This window comes from Esox lucius, chromosome 12, assembly GCF_011004845.1.
Source record: "Esox lucius isolate fEsoLuc1 chromosome 12, fEsoLuc1.pri, whole genome shotgun sequence".
Lineage (NCBI taxonomy): Eukaryota > Metazoa > Chordata > Actinopteri > Esociformes > Esocidae > Esox > Esox lucius.
The window spans coordinates 13,118,988-13,139,261 of NC_047580.1; the positions used below are offsets into that span (position 1 = coordinate 13,118,988).

The window sequence follows — 20,274 nt, forward strand, 5'->3', positions numbered from 1 at the left end:
AGGGCAGAAAAATGACGATGATGATGGATGCAACGCAGCCTTCAAGTGTCTGTCCACATAACCGAATGTCCCCCAAAATCTGGAAAGATTTATTGGTATTTTAGCATTATTCATGTTTTATGATTATGTATTCTTCCTTGTAACACATTTATCCGCTTATACTTCAACATGTTAACGCATGTAAATAAAATTGTCTGTTGAAAATCGAATCAAACTTCAACGCTTTGACGGTAGATATAATCGACTAGATCGGAGATCGATTTAGCCGTCTAAAATGTAGCTAACGCACGCGCAGATGTAGGTCTTCCTTTTTGCGAAAATCTTCGCCATGGCTCCTTTGGTAGGTTCAATCGCGTGTATACATTTATTGAATATCTCCATGTAATACACTTAAAATGACTATACATTTTTTGTTTCATATTGGTAAAAATCGGAGCATCTTTTAGAGGAATTATGTCATCGCCAATCATGCTAAAGAAGGCAATGCCTGTGGTTTTGTTATTCATGAGGCCTGCTATTTTAGCTAACCAACGTTAGCTAGCTGTGTCCACCACGTTGTAGAGCTGAAAAAAGTGGCTTAAAATGTTCGTGTTCGTTTATTGTTCAACAGCAGTTTGTTTGTTCGCTAAATGACAACGGTTTAATTATTTACTGGCTAACTGACAAGCTAAACCTTTCAATTGGTGGTTCGCTAACTTGCTGTAGCTAGATGGGTACAGTCAGTAGTATACATTAGATCAAGTTGCTACTAGTTTTGAAGTATTGGTTGGACGATGTGTATGGCAGTGAATTGCGAAGGTAGTTCATATTCTAGACTAACTTGAATATTTGTACTACCAAGACGGCTCGACAATATTTGAGAAGTATGACTTGTACATACTTGTACTAAAACTGAGCAGCGTTACCGACAGTCAGTGTAATAATTTGCTGTCGATGTGATTTGCAGAAGAAGCAGGCAACCAAAGGCTCCAAGGGGGGCAAGAAGAGAAAGCAGGTCCTGAAGTTCACTCTGGACTGCACACACCCGGTTGAAGATGGCATCATGGATGCTGCCAACTTTGTAAGTTGTTGCGTTGACTTCGTTCTTTTAACCTTGTGCCTTGCTGTAGGAAATATGTAACTTTTAACGATCTAAAATAAATCTCCTTTGCCCATCATCTTTCATCTTGTCTGCAGTGTAACCCCTGATACTGAATGTAAAACGTTGGGTTTTCTGGAATTTGTGAAATGTAATTACTGTCAAATGAATATACAAACACAGCACTATATATCCATGATATTGAATTGTCAATTACTTGGGTTTGATTCTTGTCCCATGAAAATCAGTTTTTAACATTTTCCTTCTTGATTTTGCCTAGTAGGCATTTAGTTGCTGGTAAAAGAACTGCATCCTGTTGTGGAATTAATTGTAGCCAGACGATTCTGTCAAACAAATGACTGAAGTTAATGATTCATTTAGCAAATAAGCTGGTTTAAAAACAATGGATTTTTTGAAAACCCAGTTACTGTTCAGGTTTGTGGTCTGGGAAGGAACAGGTATTTTCTGGTGTCTTTCTGCCGTTTTGTTTTAGTTATTGGAACTATTTAGTGGATGTGTACCTGTAGCCTCCTTTTAATGTCTTTAGGTTCAGGCCCACAATAGACCCCCAGCCCTCTTTGTATATAGAGCTAAAGATTGACTGTCCTTTGGGATTACCAAGCCCATTTCCTAGATGATGGGATCACTGGTCCAGCTCTATAACAATTACCCATGTTGTGAGTGAAAGCCCTGACATGTTTCTGTGCCTGTTGTAGCAGATTGTTGGATGGGAGTGTTGATATGGTTCTCTGTATTGTCTTATCATTTGACTGCTTTTGGCAATGTTGTCCTAAATGAAAATTCATTCTCGAGCTCCCTGTTTAAATAATGTCTGATTAAATAAATCTTTTGACTTTTGATTTAAATACACTGTGGCATTACAGACTAATAATGTGTTGGGACCACTGCAAAGTAACTCAAATAACTGTACAATGTTTAGAGCCAATTACGGATACCTAACATTGGGCATGTGCTGCTAAAACCAGCGTAGTTGATTTTATGTAAAGCCCAAAGAAAGAAAGGTAGGCCTAGTGCCATGGATCGACATACTGAACAGAATAGTACTATGTTAAGGTAAATCAGTGCATTCTGTTAAATCCTGAGTGGCGTCTGAACATGCTCAAAGCTGTTTGTTGACAGCAAAGAGACATGAGTTGAAACTGAGTGCACACCCTAGTGAAAGTAACTAAATTGCTCTAACTTTACGTAATTTTTTTGAGATATGTTTCGTCCAACAGTCTCTATTGGGCCAATTCGGTAGGTCTCAGAGTTTATTTGGAAACAGTCAAGCTCTCAGGAAAGCTGTGATGTCATTGATATAATAAATCCAATGTGCTGGTTTTACCCTTTGCTTTTGTTGGCATGTCGGCCAGCTTGGTGAAATGAAAGTATATGCTTCCACACTTTATTTTTATGGTTATAGGAGCAGTTCCTTCAGGAGCGCATCAAGGTGAATGGGAAATCTGGCAACCTGGGTGGTGGTGTGGTGTCCATTGAGAGGAGCAAGAGCAAGATAACAGTGTCTTCTGAAGTCCCCTTCTCCAAAAGGTTTGGCAACTCTCTTAGCACTGGAGTTTTCAGTTTTTTAAAGCTAACACAGAATTTGTATATTTGTTGTTTATAAAAGACTGATTAATCCGATGTCTCCCATACAGGAATAGTTTTCACGTTCAAATTATTAAAACATAATGCTTAAATCACGTCCTGCTGCTGAAGAACAAGCCCTATCCGTCATCTTTGTCTAGGTTGTTAGTATTGTTATTTTCTATAATTGGCTATGCGGAGTGAAACAATTAACTTCACCTTTCAGATTTACAGGGCTTGTTAATCTGCTGCCTCTGTAATGTTCTGCTAATATATGCATTTAAGTTCACCCAACTGAGTGCCAGTGAGTGTCCAAATCATGCATCTCATTGTGTTATTCAACTTGTACACCATAAGTTTATATATTTATAGATAATTTTTGCATCACAAAGGTTGTGTAGGTATTACAGAGAAAATCATTGCCAAAGAGCACCATCTCAAATCTGAATGTCATCTTTCTCCTCTCCGCAGATACCTGAAATATCTGACCAAGAAATACTTGAAGAAGAACAACCTTCGTGATTGGCTGCGTGTTGTAGCCAATACTAAAGAGAGCTATGAACTACGCTACTTCCAGATTAACCAGGATGAAGAGGAGGAAGAGGATGAGGATTAAACCATATTTGTGTTGGATTTTGTACATTCAATAAATTCTTGGAGTACTCAGTTTTTTTGATTCCTTCTTTATGGTAAAGAATGGGGGGTATTCACTAGGAGCCAATGGATGTAAATAGTCCTACCGGGAGGGACCTACAACATTTTGCATTGTACGCTGGGTGCTGATCGCTCAACCTTGTGACTGCCAAATGCAGTTAAATCAACCAATGGTAAATTGTCCTCCTATGTTGCAATTGAACCTCCTATGTTGTGATGTTCCTTTCTAATAGGACCATCCGCTTGTCAGAATTCCAAGGATTTATTCCTATAATTCCATGTGGGCTGAGGGATACAGGATTTTGATGAGCTTTTCAACATTGACAGTTGTAAGTTCAACATGATGGGTCTTCCCTTCATGAATTGGCAAAACATGCCCTTTTAATAAGTAACATGTTAAATAAGCTGTGTATTTCACAGGGTTGTGAAACTGCACAATAATGGGATTGATCCATCTACCGAAGTGCTCATATAATTTCTTATGGCAGGCCTTCTCAACTCTGAGCCCTGGGATCCAGATTACTGCTTGTTATCTTGTTCTACCTGATAGGTAAATGCATTCACCTGAGGGGTATTTCAGAAAGCGGGTTTACTGAAAACGTAGTTGACTGGAGTTGTTGGAAACTCAGTTTACGGTTTCAAACAGGCAGTTCAGCGTTTCTCTGAGTCAGTTACTACGGCAACATACTCCGTGAAGCTAACCTGCTTTCTAGCAGGTTTTGTCCAACTAACCCTGAGTTGGTCCTACTCTTTAAATGAAACCTGCCATCTGAATGAGTCAGAGCATGCACTTTTTTTGAAGAGCCAGATGATATTGAAGTTAATATTTAGGGTTTCCAGGTGTGATTGGCTACATACATGGCACTCATATTCCTATCACAGCTCCTTCATTAAATTATGGGAACAGTCTTTCCACAGCATTAATGTGCAGGTAGGCCAACAAAGAACTAGACCGCTACAAGAAAGCCGAATCATGTTATCTGCGTTCCATTGATGAGGGCTTTTTATCTCCTCATGCATGTTCCATTGATGAGGGCTTTTTATCTCCTCATGCACATTCTTTACTCAGGGTTAACTTAACTCAGAGTTGGCTGAACCGTTTCCACCTGTTCTGAAACAGTCAACGCTGAGTTTGACAGTTTAGAGTCAGTCAACCCAGAGTTGTGGTTTCAACTCTTGAGTATGTTAAACCTGCTTTCTGAAATACCCCCCTGGTGTCCCAGATCGAAATTAGTCAATATTTAGAGGGCTAGAATGAAAGCCATTAGTATTTAGGGTACCAAGAACTGAAGTTCAGTACCACTGTGATCAATGGCACTTCAAATTGAGCTCCCTCTAATTCATCCAGTTTGCTTTCTTGAGATGTTTCTATACCTGGATTATAGTCCATCTATGTCAAATTCATTTAATTGGACATGATTTGAAACAGTACACCTGTTTATAAGGTCCCACAGTTGGTAATGCATGTAAGAGCAAAAATCAAGCCATGAGGTCAAAGGAACCTACAACTTTTTAACATTGAAAGGCCCCAGAGATGCTCCATACTTTTTAAATGTAAGAAGTTTACAACTACCAACACTTCAAGAGGCACAGAAACAGCTGAATACACTTAGGTTTTCCAAATAAACTTGCCACAGTCTATACTTCTAATCTTATCTTATTGTAACCCATACTTCACCATTAAACCAGATTGAAAAGATCTGAAGGGTCCGTTCATCTTCTCTTTGTAGAGTATCTCCAGGCTAACCCAAACAGACCCTTTATTTGGCTGTTTTAGAGGCCCTTGCAGACAAAATCCATGTTTTGGTTGTGTCTGAACATTTCTTTCTACAATCTCTAATGTGTGGCATCAGTGGAGAAAGGTGCCCTCTAGTGGCACTTCAGGGTCCACCAATGACAGCTGCCATGGAAAAGGCAGGATACAATTGCTTTTTCTAGTTTGCTTGTCAGCAGTTATAACGTAAGTGAAAAACTGGAAACATTTCACATTTTAAACAGCAAAAGTGTGTGTGCGTGTGAAACTACTAACACGCATTTCCTGAGTTCTGCATTTTTTAAAAACCATTAAGATCTGTCAGGTACTGCAGCAACAGGGGTGAAAATCTAATATACAACATTAAATAAAAACTATTTGGTCAAATACAGCATAGAATTCCAGGGTGTACTTCAATGGCCATTGAAGGGTGAGCACTTGCCCATTGAAGTAATTTGTGATGCAAAACTAGAGGCTAAAAATGTTTTGGTTGTAGAAACCCAGTCTCCTTAGCTGTGTAGGTGACCAAATTCTCATAAACGATGCTGGAAACAGTTTATGGTAGAAATAAACATTAAACTATCTGGAAACAGCTCTGGTGAACAAGTTTTGATGTTAATTGCACACTTCCTTAAAACTTGACAGTTGTGGTATTGTGTTGCGACAAAACGGCATAATTCAATGTACAAGAGTGGCCTTTTATTGCCCCAAAAGCAAGGTGTACCAGTGTATTGATCATCCTGTATGGTCAGTTTCTTGGTATGCCACACTTGTTTGGTGGACGAATTATCCTACAACAGGAGAAATGTTTACTTAAATGGGATATGAAAACTTTGTTGCCAAATGAGACATTTCAATACTAAAATATAAAAATAATAAATCACATTGATGTCTCACAAACTGGATAGAAACCTAGCTAGTGAAAAATCTATTTTTTTTCTAGCTGAAAAACTAAAAACACTGAATCATGACCAAAGCCTGAGTAATATAATTTGACAGCTACAAACGTGGCACCATATATCCACCAAGAACACATTATCAATCAGTATGTACAAAATAACTATCCCTTTTCACAACAGCCATCCCTTTTGGTCCAAACCACACTGTCAACGTTAGACAAGATTTAATAGTAATAGTTTTCTTCCTGGAAGCAGTTGGGGGTAGGGGCAAGACAACCAAACCTAAACAAGAATCAACCAATTTACATAAACCTTTATTGCCATTTCCATGAAAAATTAAAATAAAGTCAGAACTTAAACAAGATTTGGGCCTTTCAGCCCAACCAAACACCACCAAAACAATTTGTTGCAATATACAGACTAAAAGATTTAGAAAAAACAACCTGTCTTGATTTAAAAATCTGGATATTCACTGAGTGTATACCCTGTTGACCATTCATTAAAACAGGTGAACAACCAAAGTTTTGCAAACTTGATTCCTGCTGGTTTTCATTGCCAAGAGTGCACAGTGCCCAAACCTGGTTTCCCAGGCTGAAGAGTCACTGAAAAAAAAAGGCAAGAATGAAAAGCAGAAACTGGCCACTGAGGACGTTACACATCTCCAATGCCAACACAGAATCACAGGTGACGAGACAGGAAACCAAGGAATGTAACAGAAGTCAATGGCCAGAGAGCATGAACCTGGGGGTGGCACAATGTCTCAGATCCTGATTGTGTTCTACTGACAGTGCACAGTGGTCACACAGACACTAACAGCAATACTGCCATGGACTTCAAAGTTTAAACTAAATTTAGCAATTTGTCTTTGGGAACAAAAAAAAAACAACAAAAAACAAGCTTAATTTACTCCATATCCCAAAAGTTTCAAAAGGCACAGACATGGAGCGTTTGGTCTTAAAGTGATCCCTCCGTTAAGAATGAATCAGGCCAAAGAGGACTTCTGAAATAGCACCCGTTATTTTACAGAGGAGGACGACACTGATGAAGACTTGATGAAAACAGAGTGAATGCTTCAGTGGACTTGCATGGGGAATGAGTAGGAGTAGGTCTCAGAGGAATATCATGCTTGGAGAGACAAGTGGTTGAGTTCCTCCCTCACCAGCACGTCGAGATAAGTGTTGTGAGAGCAGGACAAAATGTTCAAAGTGGATATGTTTCAGTCAGATTTAAAATCAGAACCTAGGTACGCCTAGCCTGGGCGTTTTTCAAGACGTATGCCTACACACTCATGTGAGCCCTCCCTACCCAATCATGACTTACACAGACGACCTTGAGGGCAGGACAATTCTGGAGAATAAATTGCCTCTGAAGTGAACCCCCTCTCCCCTGCCCCCAAAAAACAAAAGTGAGAGGTGGCAGGACGGTGCTCTCAGAGCGTGCGTGGGTTGTACTCAGGCAGCTTTTTGAGTTTCTCTTTTTCCTGTGGAGTATCCTGCCTGGCAATAACCAGTGAGTGTGCATATCCCATCACCACCTGCAATCACAACACCACAATGAGAACGGGCCCCAGCAGAGCTAAATGCATTTTCCATCCAACTCCTCATTGATTATTCCACTCGTTCAGCATAAACTCTGTTACCTGTTCAGCATAAACTCCGTCCAGAGTCTTAACCTCCTGAGCAGTAGTTGAGGACTTGGCCTTGTTGTCACCGTACCCCTGCAACAAACCATTCCCAAACAGAAGTCTCAATTCAGCAGTCTTAGAAGCCCAACAGAACATCTCCACAACGTTGTAGACACATTGATTTGGGTGCCGAGTGGCTTAGTCGGCGCTTGCAACGTCTGAGGATGTGGGTTCAATTCCCCCGGACGACCAGGTTGGAAACGTATGCACCCAGTACTGGAAGTCCCTCTGGAAAAGGCTGTCAGCTAAATTACTAAAATGCAGACAAACATACCAATTCGCCAAAAGTGGGGGAGGGTCCCCAGCTGATTGTGCTGTCGTCTGCAGCAATAACGATACTGCTTTTCCCGCACGCCAGACTGCGGATCTTCCAGCCGCATAGGTCCTGCACAGCCTTGGGGTACATGGTAGACTCCCGCGAGGTGTTTGTGACCCCCCAGAAAAACAGCGCTCCTACAAACAAACATATTCATGCTGTAGCTTCCTTATTGTTTTGACGTGGCACCCAGTTAGACTGACAGACGCTAGGTTCAAAGACAGTTTGGTAATCACTACAATATACATCAGTGCAAAAAACATGGAAGTGACAGCAGTGCTCATGGCCTTTCGTGGGTTTAACTTGATAACATGAGCCACAGAAAAGGGGTAAGTCACAGTTTCATACCCATCTCATTAACAGCGAAGGAGCACTGATAGCCTGAGTAGATTTGGGATGCCCCGCGTCCAGGAAAGTCAAAGAGCTTCACCAGCCTTGGCACCATCTCGTCCTTCTGCTCCGTGTGACCCAGCCGTCCGTAGCCTCCGAAGCCCCAGGAAAACACACGCTTCTGGGAGTCCAGTATCAACTGGACAGACACATGGACACACTCTTTATACGCAGTTGAACAGAGTTAGCCCAATGATAACAAAAGACACAAAGCAGCCTTTGTGAACCGGGGGGTGGGGGGGGGGGTATATCACTTTAAATGCAGGCTGGTACCAAATGTGGAGCTCCCTTTAAGCACACATACTGTATTTAAGGATTAAAATGCACAGGTCTCCATCTGCACGTTCATTAATTAAACATGAAGGGAACACTTTACATTGAGCAATTATGCAAAAGTAGAGTGGTAGGATGGGGCGCACGCACAATCGTGAGACAAATGCTCTATGTATCACTCCTTGCATTTTTGGAAAGGGTAATTGAGGCAGTCGAGATCAGCTACTTAAAAGTTTCTTAAAATGGAATTATCCTTGTCACTATTTATTCATGTAAAGGCAGCCGAATTAGATTAGATTAATTTAATCAAGATGTGTTTTTAGTCTTTGAGCACTGCTACAACTCATTCACTGACCTACAATAACTTGATAGTCTTTGCAATTGTTACAGGTAAAATAAATGACAGAATTTGAACATAAAACCAGCAACTTGGCCGACATATAGAAGTTCAATTTATATAAATTTTACCTTAAAACAAACAGAAGTATATTTTTCCAACATCCAATATGTCATTTGGGTCTATATAATGTACATCATGGTGGAACAACAAGGATGCGTCCAATCATATCAAAATTGGAACAGTCACATGACCACCCCATTCAAATCCTCATTCAAAAATGAGGTTACAAACCTCTCCTGGGGAGCCGAAACCATGTCAATTCAACTGTAGCCCTGAACTAGCTCACCTAAACAAAATTGTTGTGTTTGATAATTAGTTGACCAGATTATTCAGCTGTCCTAGCCTTGGAATATATCTAATACTTGGAACAGCTCCTGAGGTGTCCCCAGGAGAGGTTTGAGAACACTTGTCTGTAGGTTGGAGTTTTCAGGTAGAAAGGAGAACTCCGATGAAAGATTGTAGCTCCCATTTAAGGTAAGATTTGATTCAGGAAGGCTGATTCACAAGCAGCTCTTCTTTATACACGATCAGTTTTGGTGTTACCATGTTAACATTGACCAGAAACTGTCAATGTTACAACAGCTGATGTAAGACCAATGCGTTCACAAAAACTGCAAGACTTGATTCAACCGTCACCAGGACACCAGACCCAGGGTCTTTGCTCTTCTCACCGTGTGATTGCCTCCGCAGGCAACGTCTCGGACCACCACGTTGGGTACAGGTGTCATCTGGCCGTCCTTACTCTTTTCAATGAAAATGGCTACACGACGTGCAATGGTTTCACAGTCAAACTCAATGCGCTGGGCGCGGGCAATGAACTTCCCATCAGAGTTGTGTCCTACGAACCAAAAAAACCCACATCAGAACAAGCGCAGACATTGGGGATGCTATAAAGCCGCAATCGAGGGAAAACACGTTTGCTGCCGTTTCATCTTTAATCAGCAACAGCAGTGAAACTATTCCTGCATCCTGGAAGACATACCTAGCTGGCCGTACTCTGGGCAGCCAAACGAGTAGAGGTTCCCTTTGCAGTCCACCACCATGCTGAACTCTGCCCCACATGCAACCTTAACCAAGGGCTGCCCGTTGTACTGGATCTAGGGAGGGCAAGGAACAGCACTGATAAGCGCAGGCTCGACCATACTAGACCTGTGATGAAAACGGTGATGACAACAAGGTTTACCGGGGCGGGACTGAGGACTGCATCCGTTTGGTTTCCCTGGCCAAGCTGGCCCAGTTTGTTCTCTCCAAACGAGTAGGCGGTGCCACTTTCTGTCAATGCCAGGGTGTGGTTGCGTCCGCAGGCTGCAGCAACCACCACTTCGTCAGCGAGGGTCTCAATCAGTTTAGGAGCCTCCAGGCGCTTGGTGTCCCCATGACCAAGCTGACCCTTTTCATTTCGACCTGAGAAGGACAGACATAAGTGACCATGGCCCCTTTATCCTAAAACCAAGGCAGCTAGAATGATTCCATCTATGAGTTACAGGCATGCCCTATAATACATCTTTGTTACCCCAGCTCCAGAGCTTGCCCTCGGTGGTGATCAGGAGGCTGTGGGCAGCACAGGGACCAGACACCACGCAGCTGACCTGGACGTCATTCAGGCTGCCGTAGCGGTGAGGACCCCAAAGGTTCTGGCCGAGGTTCCTGAATGCCGCTGAGACCAGATAACAGAACATTAATGTATTCTTTTAAATTTCAGTTAAAGTTTCATTTGATAAAGAGAAACATATGACTTTAATAATGCAATTAGAGTTGTCCATAACAAGGAAAAAAAAACAGGCGGTACCACCTGTCATATCGAACATGCAGCAATGTTCTACTACAGCACTGGGTCGAGTCATACCTTGTGCTTTGGGCACCTCTTTCCTTCCGATGAGATCCCAGTTGGTGGCTCCAAATATGAGCAGTTGGCCTTTGACTTTAGGTAATTCAAGTTTCTACAGAAATGACAATATAGAGACCAGTGTTATTTTTTAATTCAAGTTCATTGGTAACCCGTAAGAGGCTAATATCTTATTGCATTTTAATTTTAGGGTAGTAAAACCCAATTCACATTCCCAACATTTCCGAGTCCAAAACTTTGAACGAAAAGTTTCAATGCATCCCATTTATTCCCACCTGTTTCCGTGCATTTTTTATTCAGAACTTTTGGAAACAGGTACCAGAATCTTGTAATCATACCATCATTATATACTGTATACATCACATCATAAACCCTGATGATCTGAACAATGATTGCTTTAACATACAAGTCAGGAGGACACTTACTATTTTTTCCTTGATGTCGTCAGATACAGTGACTGGTTGAAGGCCTGACTTAGCAGCAGGCTTACCAGGTTTCTTTGTGTTCTCCTGTTCTTCATAATCATCAAACTCATCGTCACTGCTGAACTCTCTTTCCTTCTTTTTACTTCCTGCCCTTTTCCTTTTGATCCCACCATTCCCAGACACTTCTGTTACCTTCTTGCGTGGCATGTTTGTAGAGATACAGTATCTGGAGAAGTGAGTGCGAAAACAAGACATATATTGTGAAACATTCTTCATGAAACATTCACACATTATATTTGACCATGCTCTGAACTTGAAGAAAACATATAGCTAAACAATGGACACAGCTAAGCATTACATCGCTTCAGTAATTAAAACGTTATTTAGACACTATATCCAAAGTTAAGGTCGAAGTATACGCAAGTTAACACGCTACCTATGCTAGCCATAACGGCACGCGCTAGTTATTAATGCTAGCTCGCATTTCTTTGTTGTCTTCGTGCTTGTTAGCATAATCTTCGGCTAGTAGCTACCGTGCTCTATAAAATACGGTCTGACATAAAGTTATAAAACTACATGGGTTAACAACGGATAACTATTTAACTGAAGAGTAATGAAAATAAACGTCGCAATGCATGATTTTACTGGAATTTGATGAATGAATTACGTACATAGTCGCTAACTAAGGCCAACGAGCTTCGTTAGCTATACAACTTAGCGTAAGCTAGCAATCGATTTCTAAACAAAGACAAAAACATTGACTAAAAATATATATATACATTTATACACAAAACACGTTATTTCCCTTACTGTAAAACTTATCAGAGAGAAAAATATTGCTTAAACCTTTTGGTTTCTGTCTGGTAATCTTCCCTTTCTTCGCTGACTATGAATTAAGCAAACTTGCAGAAGGGTTTCCTGATTCCGCAGCTCGTGTCTGTCCGTCTTCCTCGTTTTTTGATTGATTTTGAACAAAAGAATCTGCAGTCTCCAGCTCATGTGATACCACGTGGGTACTGCCTTATTACATGCATTCAATTAGTCACAGTCTAATAATGGAATATGCGACAACTCGTAAATTCTTACAACTTTCCTAATACTGGCTAGCTACATGTCATAAAAGTTGTAAATATGTTTCACTGTTTTACCTGGGATTCTTCAGTCGTGGATGTCTGGTTGGCCTCTATCTTTTGATTGATGGTCGGGTTTATCGTTATGATCCCTCCTCCCCCTTTGTCGTCCGTCTTTTTTGTAAAAATGTAAATACGTGCGGAAACGTGACATACCGGTCCGTACTACAAAATAGAAACACATGGGACTCAGAAACTGTACTGGAAACTACAACCATGACGCTACCAAAGTACCATGTCGCCCTCTTGTGATTGCTGTGTATGTGTATACGTAGTGTGTGCATCTATAAGTGGCGCATGTTTTTCAAAAGCAACTTGACTTTTAACCTGTGGGACATCTTTTGTCTTACATTTAGCAGACGCTCCAGAGTGATTTACAACAGCGTGTACATGGATGCCGCTTTAAATTAGTCCCTTTGGTGTTGCGAGCTCTAATTCTGTTTTTTATTTTACTGAACCACAGGGGACACAATAGAATCGACTATTTCATAGTTTGCAAAATGTTATTAATTTGTAGGGATCACCTGGCCATACCAAACCAACTGTCCCTCTAATTAGTTCATACATTGTCCGTGTCTTATAGGCCATTGACAGTATAGGCCTATAGGTGCCAGCCTTGCCACTAACAACAATTCCCTCTTCCTTATCCTAGCCAAGCCATGGTGCCTAGAGAATGAGATCCTAGGATTTTCACAAAGCTGTGATTGGTAGAGATGAGGAATCTAAGCTTCTGATTGGCTGGTTGAGAGCCTTGTGCCTCTGTAGCGTGGGGCTGTGCCTGTTCGCTCCGGGGACAGAAAGAGACTGAGAAAAAGGGAGGGAGATCGCTAAAGCGTTGATAGAAGATTGTTTCCTTATCTGGCGTGGGAGCAGCAACTAGTGACAGGCTTTTTTTTGTAGATAGACCTCAGAACCAACTGCGATGTGTAGAGTAAACCGCCCAGAAGAAATTTATGACAATCCCTGGATATAGCTTCAAGAGAAGGGGCTTGGTCATCAAGTGAGGTTAATATGGATGGATTCTGCCTGCTCGACTAGTCAGCCGCTTTGTTAACGCTTGGGGTTGTTCAGAGGAGAGTCCTTGGGATTAAGGATTGCTGAAAGGCGTTGGGCTGGCTGATGGCTGTCTTTACATAGAACAAGCAGGTGAGCTGTCATTTTCTGTGGCTGTTTATTTCTCTCTGTTTCACTGCATCCTCACGTCGCAACAATGCCTGGACCCCAACGGGAAGGTGTGTTTTGGGGGGCACATGATTCTGCAATGCGGCAGAGGATCTTCAAATGCTTGAGGTTAACACCTTTTGACTGTCCGGAACAAGAGTGGGATGTTAATATCTGATTGAAGATCAGTGTTTTACACAGGTAGTGTATGTATGTAATGCCGCACTGTCATACAGGTGTTATAGAAAGTCTAGGTGTAATGATGTATATGCTACCACAGTATCATGTTTTATTGATCCACCTATGAATGGCATGACAGATGGGTTCATTACCTGCTGACCAGCCTTCATTGTGTCTGTCCCACGCTCTCATAAAATCTACGACATCATCATATGCTTTGTTTTCTTCCCATGTTAGGAAGTGTATTTTGAAGTCTAAATTGCTGGTAATAAGATTATGCAAAACCAAATCTTACAGGATTACATTTTTTTTCTTTTTAACAAGTTCAAAGTAGTGAAATCTCTTGTTGCTGAGTAAATGTATGAACCACCTTTCCTGCAGATGCCATCATAACCAGTTTACTGGTTAAGTATGAAGTTATCCATGTTTAAAGTGACACTTCATTATGAATGTTTGACTGTTGCCACTGAAACACATGTTCTCAGTAGGCATGAGCTCACCGTGTCTTGTTTGTAATTCTCACGTGATCGAACATTTTCACAAACCCACTCTCTGTTGTGACTGATAAAGCCCTACTAGAAAAAACCTAGCCTGTATCCAAGCTCAAGGCCCTAGTAATATATTACATGGGCTGTATAATCAAAACATTATTATTATGTGGTGCTAGAATGCACATTTGGTTTCATGTTATCAACACAGCATTGGGGGGGGAAAAACAAATATAACAATTGGATATATTGTATGCTTTTACGTGCTTTCTTTGCTGTAGTGGGGAAATGTTATTTACGCCAAAAACCAGGATAGAGGTTTTGATTGAATAATGTCCTTGGTGTGGGAGTATGTCAGCTACTGACTGGGGTTCCCTTCGGCCTAACAATCAATTCGCTGTTCTCTGACTGACTGTAGATCACAGAGGCTTCTCTCTGCTGGGGTCTATTCATGAGACCATTCCATCTATGGCTGTCCTTCCACCCATGGCCTCATGAATAATTCATTAGAACTGCCTCCAAATGGCACCCTATTCCGTTTAGTGAACTCTTTTTGATCTGAGTCTTACGTGCCTTAAAAGTAGTCCACTAGAAACAAGGGGATATTTGGGACCCAGGAATTACCCATCCTGGAGTTTGAGAGCTAGAAGTTCAATATGCCCCTCAAACAGCACGCTGCTACTGCTTCCATTCACAATGTGTGCATTCAGCTACAGCTGATGTGTTGCTAAGCGTTCTTGAAACAATGACGTTTAACCACAGTGTACTGTTGGTCTTGAGAAAAGTTCCACCTTGTTCAGAGCTATTTTGATTGTAAGGATTGTACCGGTCCTTGCTATATGTGCCATGTTACAATTGCTTCCAAGTGGGTTAACCCTTATTAGTGAGATGCATATGGTTGTGCAATTTACACTGAAATCCAAGGTCTGCTCCACGGTGGAGTGGAGTCATTCAGTACTGCATGTCTGGATCTGCCACACTCTCCTGAGGAATGTATAACACACTCAGGTAGCCGATGGCAGAACAGTCAACTGCCAGCGTGCATGGAGGTGTTTCTAGGTGTGAGTGGGTGCGCGTTCCGAATGTACAGCCTCAGATTAAATTATTGTAGTTGTGAGGATGAGAGAGGTGACGTCGCAAAACTATTCCAGAGCGTGTGAGTGTGTTGTTCAGTGTGTAGTCTATGTGTCAGGCAGCAACAAGAGCTCATGGAGATGTTTACTTATTAGTTCCCCTTGGAAAACCGTTACCGTACGTCAGTGATGACATTCATATTTTCAAGAAAAACATTAATGGTTAGACTTTCAAAAAGCTCATATTAATTGTACCCAATAATTAGATTCACCCAAAAGTCTAGTGGCCTCAGAAATCAATAACGGAGTGAATCAGATATTGACATTTTGTCATATTGTATTAGGTATAAAAAACTTTGTCAGTGAATGTGCGTTCATTTGTTTTTACAGAGGCTGTTGTGACCACAAAGAAAACCCATGGCATCTCTTCTCTAAATCTCCTAATTCCTCCAACCACAGGTATGGGGACTGTCCTCTATCTCACTAGTGCAATAACACAAAAGGCTCCATTTAATTAATATTAATTTATAAAGCAATGAGCTCTATGTATTAACAATGAAACAGAGATGGGAGTTGGTCTGTGCTGTATATCCATGTGTGGTCAAGGATTGCATCTGGACTTTCTTCAGCAAAAGTTTCATGTGAGAAGCTTGTTTGGGAACAGTGTGGTAACAGACAGTGACATTGACTGTACATGAGGTTAGTAGCCACCATGGGGAAAGAGCAGTCGCAGTGTCACAGATGGGCTCCTGAGGAGTCAATACATTCTAACAATAACAAGGAGTCTTACCGACTGACAAACAGGCAGTGCAGTGCCGTCATTGACTTGACGCAGACAACCTGCATGCCACTAATAGTCAGTCTGGATAATTCCTTCAGGGCCAAAGGGGCAGCGCTCATCATGAGGCCTTAGCCTACTGACCATATGCTTTGTCAGAAGAACTCCTGCCGCCACCCGAGTTTTATGCCTCACGCTTTATACCCTCTGCAGGCATCTGCCCACTGACAATAAGCCTGTGGGCAGCTAACATGCGCTAGCCAGAGCAATATAAGGCCTTGACATAACATGCTTCTCTTTAAGGAAAGTCAAATGCTTCCACCGTTTTTGAGGCTTGACGAAAAAGAGCATGGCCGTTCAATACTCAGCATCAGTGTGGGCCTCTTGTTGATGCGGAAGCATTTTATTGCAGGGTAAGGTTTAACAGAGCATGATGACACTGTGGCGCATGTCAGTGACCCACTTTCAAACCTACAGGACCAAGATACCAGTCATGTCAGCCAGCTGACCCTATTCCTTCTGAGTCCGAGGCCTAGGCTATGCTCCCGGAGGCCATATACTCTCTTATGTCAAGGTAAAGGTTTAGTCCTGTCGTTCTTTGTTCCTATTAGACTTGGCACTGCTGTGACCTATAACTTAATCTGCTATTCCTAAAGCGTCAAGACCCACCCGGCCCCGTCGAGCTCCTGGGTCTGCATTTGTTCTATCCCAGCACCAAGACACTGACTATATAAATGACCTACTATATAGAATAATCTACATAGTCAGTCATCGAGAAAGACTATCCTCAGTAAAACAATAAAATCATTTAATCCCAGGTATAATCCCTTTTACTTGACCACAGTCTGCTCGCTTAAACCTTGTTGACGTGAACATTCTGAAACACGATAATATAGCAATGATAAGGCCATTTGTCAATCATTGCTTGCATTAAAAGAGTTTGTACGTCTGTTTTGTAGGTATGGTGTCTGTGTGTCAGGGCTAGTCACATTGTCTGTCTGTGGTGTCGACCTTGGACAGGTGGAGTATTGTCTTGGAAAGCTTCTAATTATTCATCTTGGAGGTGTAGACAGAGTAACTTTTTTTCCTGTAGGTTTGTGAACAAGAACAGGCTGAATGTTTGTCCGCTGTACACACCACACATATTGTAAATAGATCGTCTTTTGTCTGCTAGTTCTTGTATCATTTCCATTGGTCAGTAATAAATTAACAGTTGCATTTATCATGAAGAATTATGTCTCTGTCTACTGGGGGTGCTGGAATTGTTTCTAGTTTTCTGGTATAACATACATATACTGAATGAAAACCATGGCCAGGTTTGAATGTGTTTGAACAGTTTTTCGGCTACTACAGTGGGGAGAACAAGTATTTGATACACTGTCGATTTTGCAGGTTTTCCCACTGACAAAGCATGTAGAAGTCTGTAATTTTTTATCATAGGTACTCTTCAACTGTGAGTGACGGAATAAAAAAAAAAAAAGGGGTGTAATATGTGAAATATCCAATAATGAGGTTGGAGCCTTTACCCAAATTTACCTGCATAACTACAGTAGGTAGATTTAGCTATAGAATAAAAAGTATGACCAAGAAAGAAGCATTCCATAGTTCAAATTCATTTGTCTAGGCCTACATTGGAAAGGATTTTACAATGCCGGTCAGGGATCAGTCGAAATTGTGAAAAAGGGACAGCTGACCTATAAAGTGGAGAAGCTCAGACTCAGGGTTCAGGTAGAGGGTGTCTATACTAGTCTGGGGTGTAACTATACCTTTATGTCTATACTAGTCTGGGGTGTAACTATACCTTTATGTCTATACTAGTCTGGGGTGTAACTATAACTTTATGTTAGGACTAATCTGGAGTGTAACTATACCTTTATGTGTATACTAGTCTGGGGTGTAACTATACCTTTATGTCTATACTAGTCTGGGGTGTAACTATAACTTTATGTCTATACTAGTCTGGGGTGTAACTATAACTTTATGTCTATACTAGTCTGGGGTGTAACTATACCTTTATGTCTATACTAGTCTGGGGTGTAACTATACCTTTATGTCTATACTAGTCTGGGGTGTAACTATAACTTTATGTCTATACTAGTCTGGGGTGAAACTATATCTTTATGTCTGGACTAGTCTGGGGTGTAACTATACCTTTATGTCTATACTAGTCTGGGGTGTAACTATACCTTTATGTCTATACTAGTCTGGGGTGTAACTATAACTTTATGTCTATACTAGTCTGGGGTGTAACTATAACTTTATGTCTATACTTGTCTGGGGTGTAAGTATACCTTTATGTCTATACTAGTCTGGGGTGTAACTATATCTTTATGTCTATACTAGTCTGGGGTGTAACTATACCTTTATGTCTATACTAGTCTGGGGTGTAACTATAACTTTATGTCTATACTAGTCTGGGGTGTAACTATAACTTTATGTCTATACTTGTCTGGGGTGTAAGTATACCTTTATGTCTATACTAGTCTGGGGTGTAACTATATCTTTATGTCTATACTAGTCTGGGGTGTAAGTACAGTGGGGAGAACAAGTATTTGATACACTGCCGATTTTGCAGTTATTCCTACTTACAAAGCATGTAAAGGTCTGTAATTTTTATCATAGGTACACATCAACTGTTAGAGACGGAATCTTAAACAAAAATTATGATTTTTAAATAATTAATTTGCATTTTATTGCATGACATAAGTATTACTTAAAAATCATGAACAGGTGTAACGAGTTCAAACAGGTGCAGTTTAATACAGGTAATGAGTGGAGAACAGGAGGGCTTCTTAAAGAAAAACTAACAGGTCTGTGAGAGCGGGAATTCTTACTGGTTGGTAGGTGATCAAATACTTATGTCATGCAATAAAATGCAAATTAATTATTTAAAAATCATACAATGTGATTTTCTGGATTTTTGTTTGAGATTCCGTTTCTCACACCTGAAGTGTACCTATGATAAATATTACAGACCTCTACATGCTTTGTAAGTGGGAAAACCTGCAAAATCGGCAGTGTATCAAATACTTGTTCTCCCCACTGTATATTATGCTTCTTATGGCCATTGTTGTTGGCTGTTATGATAGCATAATAGCAGGGCTAGAATATTGTATTTGGGGCCCAGGGCAACAACCTCTTGTGGGGGAGAGGGCAACTTTCCTGTAATGCTACACTTATTTTGCGCTGGAGCAGAGAGACATGCTGTTTCATTGTTCATGTAATAGTATTGTTTACATTGTGCCATGAGGCTGAGAGAAACCTTAGCAGTTTGTTTGTTTTAAAGTGGATCTTCTGCTATTCTACACATTCTCCTATCATATGTATGGTAAAAGTATTTTTTAAAGCATGCCTGCCTGGCATGCCATCTGCTGGACAGGAGGACCAGAGCATGCACTCCCCCATTTCAAAAGCTCTGGTGAGTCTGTCTAAGCATGGTCATGGTCCCAGTGGGTGTTGTAGATCAGCAGATTGAGAATGGAAAAGATGTCCTGTATTGTTTTAATCATAAGAACTAACACAGGTGTGTATTATTATTTTTTTTTTACAGAGATGGCAGGCAGAAGGTCTCCTGAGGGGTAGGATGTCTTCACCTTTTACCATCACATTATATATTATACATCTCTTCTATTTTAGACTCTGGTGTAACGACTACATTAATTCATGTGTGAATATGGCTTTTGTGGCTATTCATATGGCTTTTGTGGCTATTCACAAACTGGAATACTAATCATCACCACAACAGTAATTGGTGACTAACAGTAACATCCTTTTATCTGTATCATTTAGTTAATTCAGTTGGGCTGTCAACCAGCTATATATTAACATCTGGAGTGCATCAAAAACACAAAATGCAAAAAAATATCCACCACATTATTTACTTTCACTGTAATGTCATTTTTGGTCTAATGCTTGGATCCCCCCAGCCATAATGAAGCATCACAGATGTTTGCGTTCCCATGTACTGTATGTTGTCATTGTTTCAGCCGCTCAGAGCTGGGAGTGTCAGAAGAAACAGAGGGCTCCGGGAGAAGAAACAGCCTTTATGAAGGTAAGGGATACTCACCTATTCAAGTTATAGCCCCGAGTTCCATTGTGTGGAACTTGTGTGTAATCACAGGTGTATGCATGAATGACTTGTACATTGTACGTGTCATTTAAA

At 40.9% G+C, this 20,274-nt stretch overlaps 3 protein-coding genes across 9 annotated transcripts in view; 2 read left to right on the forward strand and 1 right to left on the reverse strand.

The window, feature by feature from the left end:
* The first annotated feature begins 213 nt into the window (after window positions 1-213).
* LOC105013892 (60S ribosomal protein L22) lies at window positions 214-3,331 on the forward strand. Its single transcript, XM_010875736.3, has 4 exons — window positions 214-340; window positions 947-1,060; window positions 2,502-2,626; window positions 3,134-3,331. Exons 1-4 carry the CDS (start codon window positions 329-331, stop codon window positions 3,276-3,278), a joined length of 396 nt encoding a protein of 131 aa, XP_010874038.1. The 5' UTR covers window positions 214-328; the 3' UTR covers window positions 3,279-3,331.
* Window positions 3,332-6,263: 2,932 nt separating this feature from the next.
* rcc2 (regulator of chromosome condensation 2) lies at window positions 6,264-12,677 on the reverse strand. Of its 2 annotated transcripts, none has more exons than XM_010875738.4 (11): window positions 12,451-12,677; window positions 11,303-11,528; window positions 10,878-10,971; window positions 10,545-10,688; window positions 10,215-10,435; window positions 10,014-10,128; window positions 9,703-9,869; window positions 8,317-8,497; window positions 7,927-8,105; window positions 7,608-7,685; window positions 6,264-7,502 (listed from the first exon to the last, which is right to left on the reverse strand). In XM_010875738.4, exons 2-11 carry the CDS (start codon window positions 11,507-11,509, stop codon window positions 7,398-7,400), a joined length of 1,491 nt encoding a protein of 496 aa, XP_010874040.1. In that variant the 5' UTR covers window positions 11,510-11,528; window positions 12,451-12,677; the 3' UTR covers window positions 6,264-7,397. The 2 variants fall into 2 exon arrangements, with proteins under 2 accessions (XP_010874040.1, XP_010874039.1); XM_010875737.4 differs by lacking the exon at window positions 12,451-12,677 and adding an exon at window positions 12,149-12,443.
* Window positions 12,678-12,986: 309 nt separating this feature from the next.
* The window catches only part of arhgef10lb (Rho guanine nucleotide exchange factor (GEF) 10-like b), a 32,090-nt gene continuing 24,802 nt past the window's right edge, over window positions 12,987-20,274 (forward strand). Inside the window, exons 1-4 of one of the 6 annotated variants that reach the window (XM_034296165.1) lie at window positions 12,987-13,578; window positions 15,725-15,793; window positions 19,663-19,690; window positions 20,099-20,163. In XM_034296165.1, the coding sequence (XP_034152056.1) occupies window positions 19,665-19,690; window positions 20,099-20,163 (91 nt within the window). In that variant the 5' untranslated portion in view covers window positions 12,987-13,578; window positions 15,725-15,793; window positions 19,663-19,664. Of the gene's footprint in view, window positions 13,579-13,615; window positions 13,795-15,724; window positions 15,794-19,148; window positions 19,531-19,662; window positions 19,691-19,712; window positions 20,164-20,274 lie in introns of those variants that run through there. The other 5 variants (XM_034296166.1, XM_034296167.1, XM_034296164.1 and 2 more) reach the window with 5 other exon arrangements.

What these genes read in the sequence shown, in the direction of transcription:
- LOC105013892 (XM_010875736.3), top strand. An exon ending in TCATGGATGCTGCCAACTTT is followed by an intron (nt 1,061 to 2,501) that starts GTAAGTTGTTGC and finishes TTATGGTTATAG; the next exon opens with GAGCAGTTCCTTCAGGAGCG. An exon ending in GAAGTCCCCTTCTCCAAAAG is followed by an intron (nt 2,627 to 3,133) that starts GTTTGGCAACTC and finishes TCCTCTCCGCAG; the next exon opens with ATACCTGAAATATCTGACCA.
- rcc2 (XM_010875738.4), bottom strand. Translation starts at nt 11,509, where the DNA reads ATGCCACGCAAGAAGGTAACAGAAGTGTCTGGGAATGGTGGGATCAAA. An exon ending in GGGCAAGCTCTGGAGCTGGG is followed by an intron (nt 10,436 to 10,544) that starts GTAACAAAGATG and finishes TGTCCTTCTCAG; the next exon opens with GTCGAAATGAAAAGGGTCAG. An exon ending in CTTCGCTGTTAATGAGATGG is followed by an intron (nt 8,106 to 8,316) that starts GTATGAAACTGT and finishes GTTTGTTTGTAG; the next exon opens with GAGCGCTGTTTTTCTGGGGG.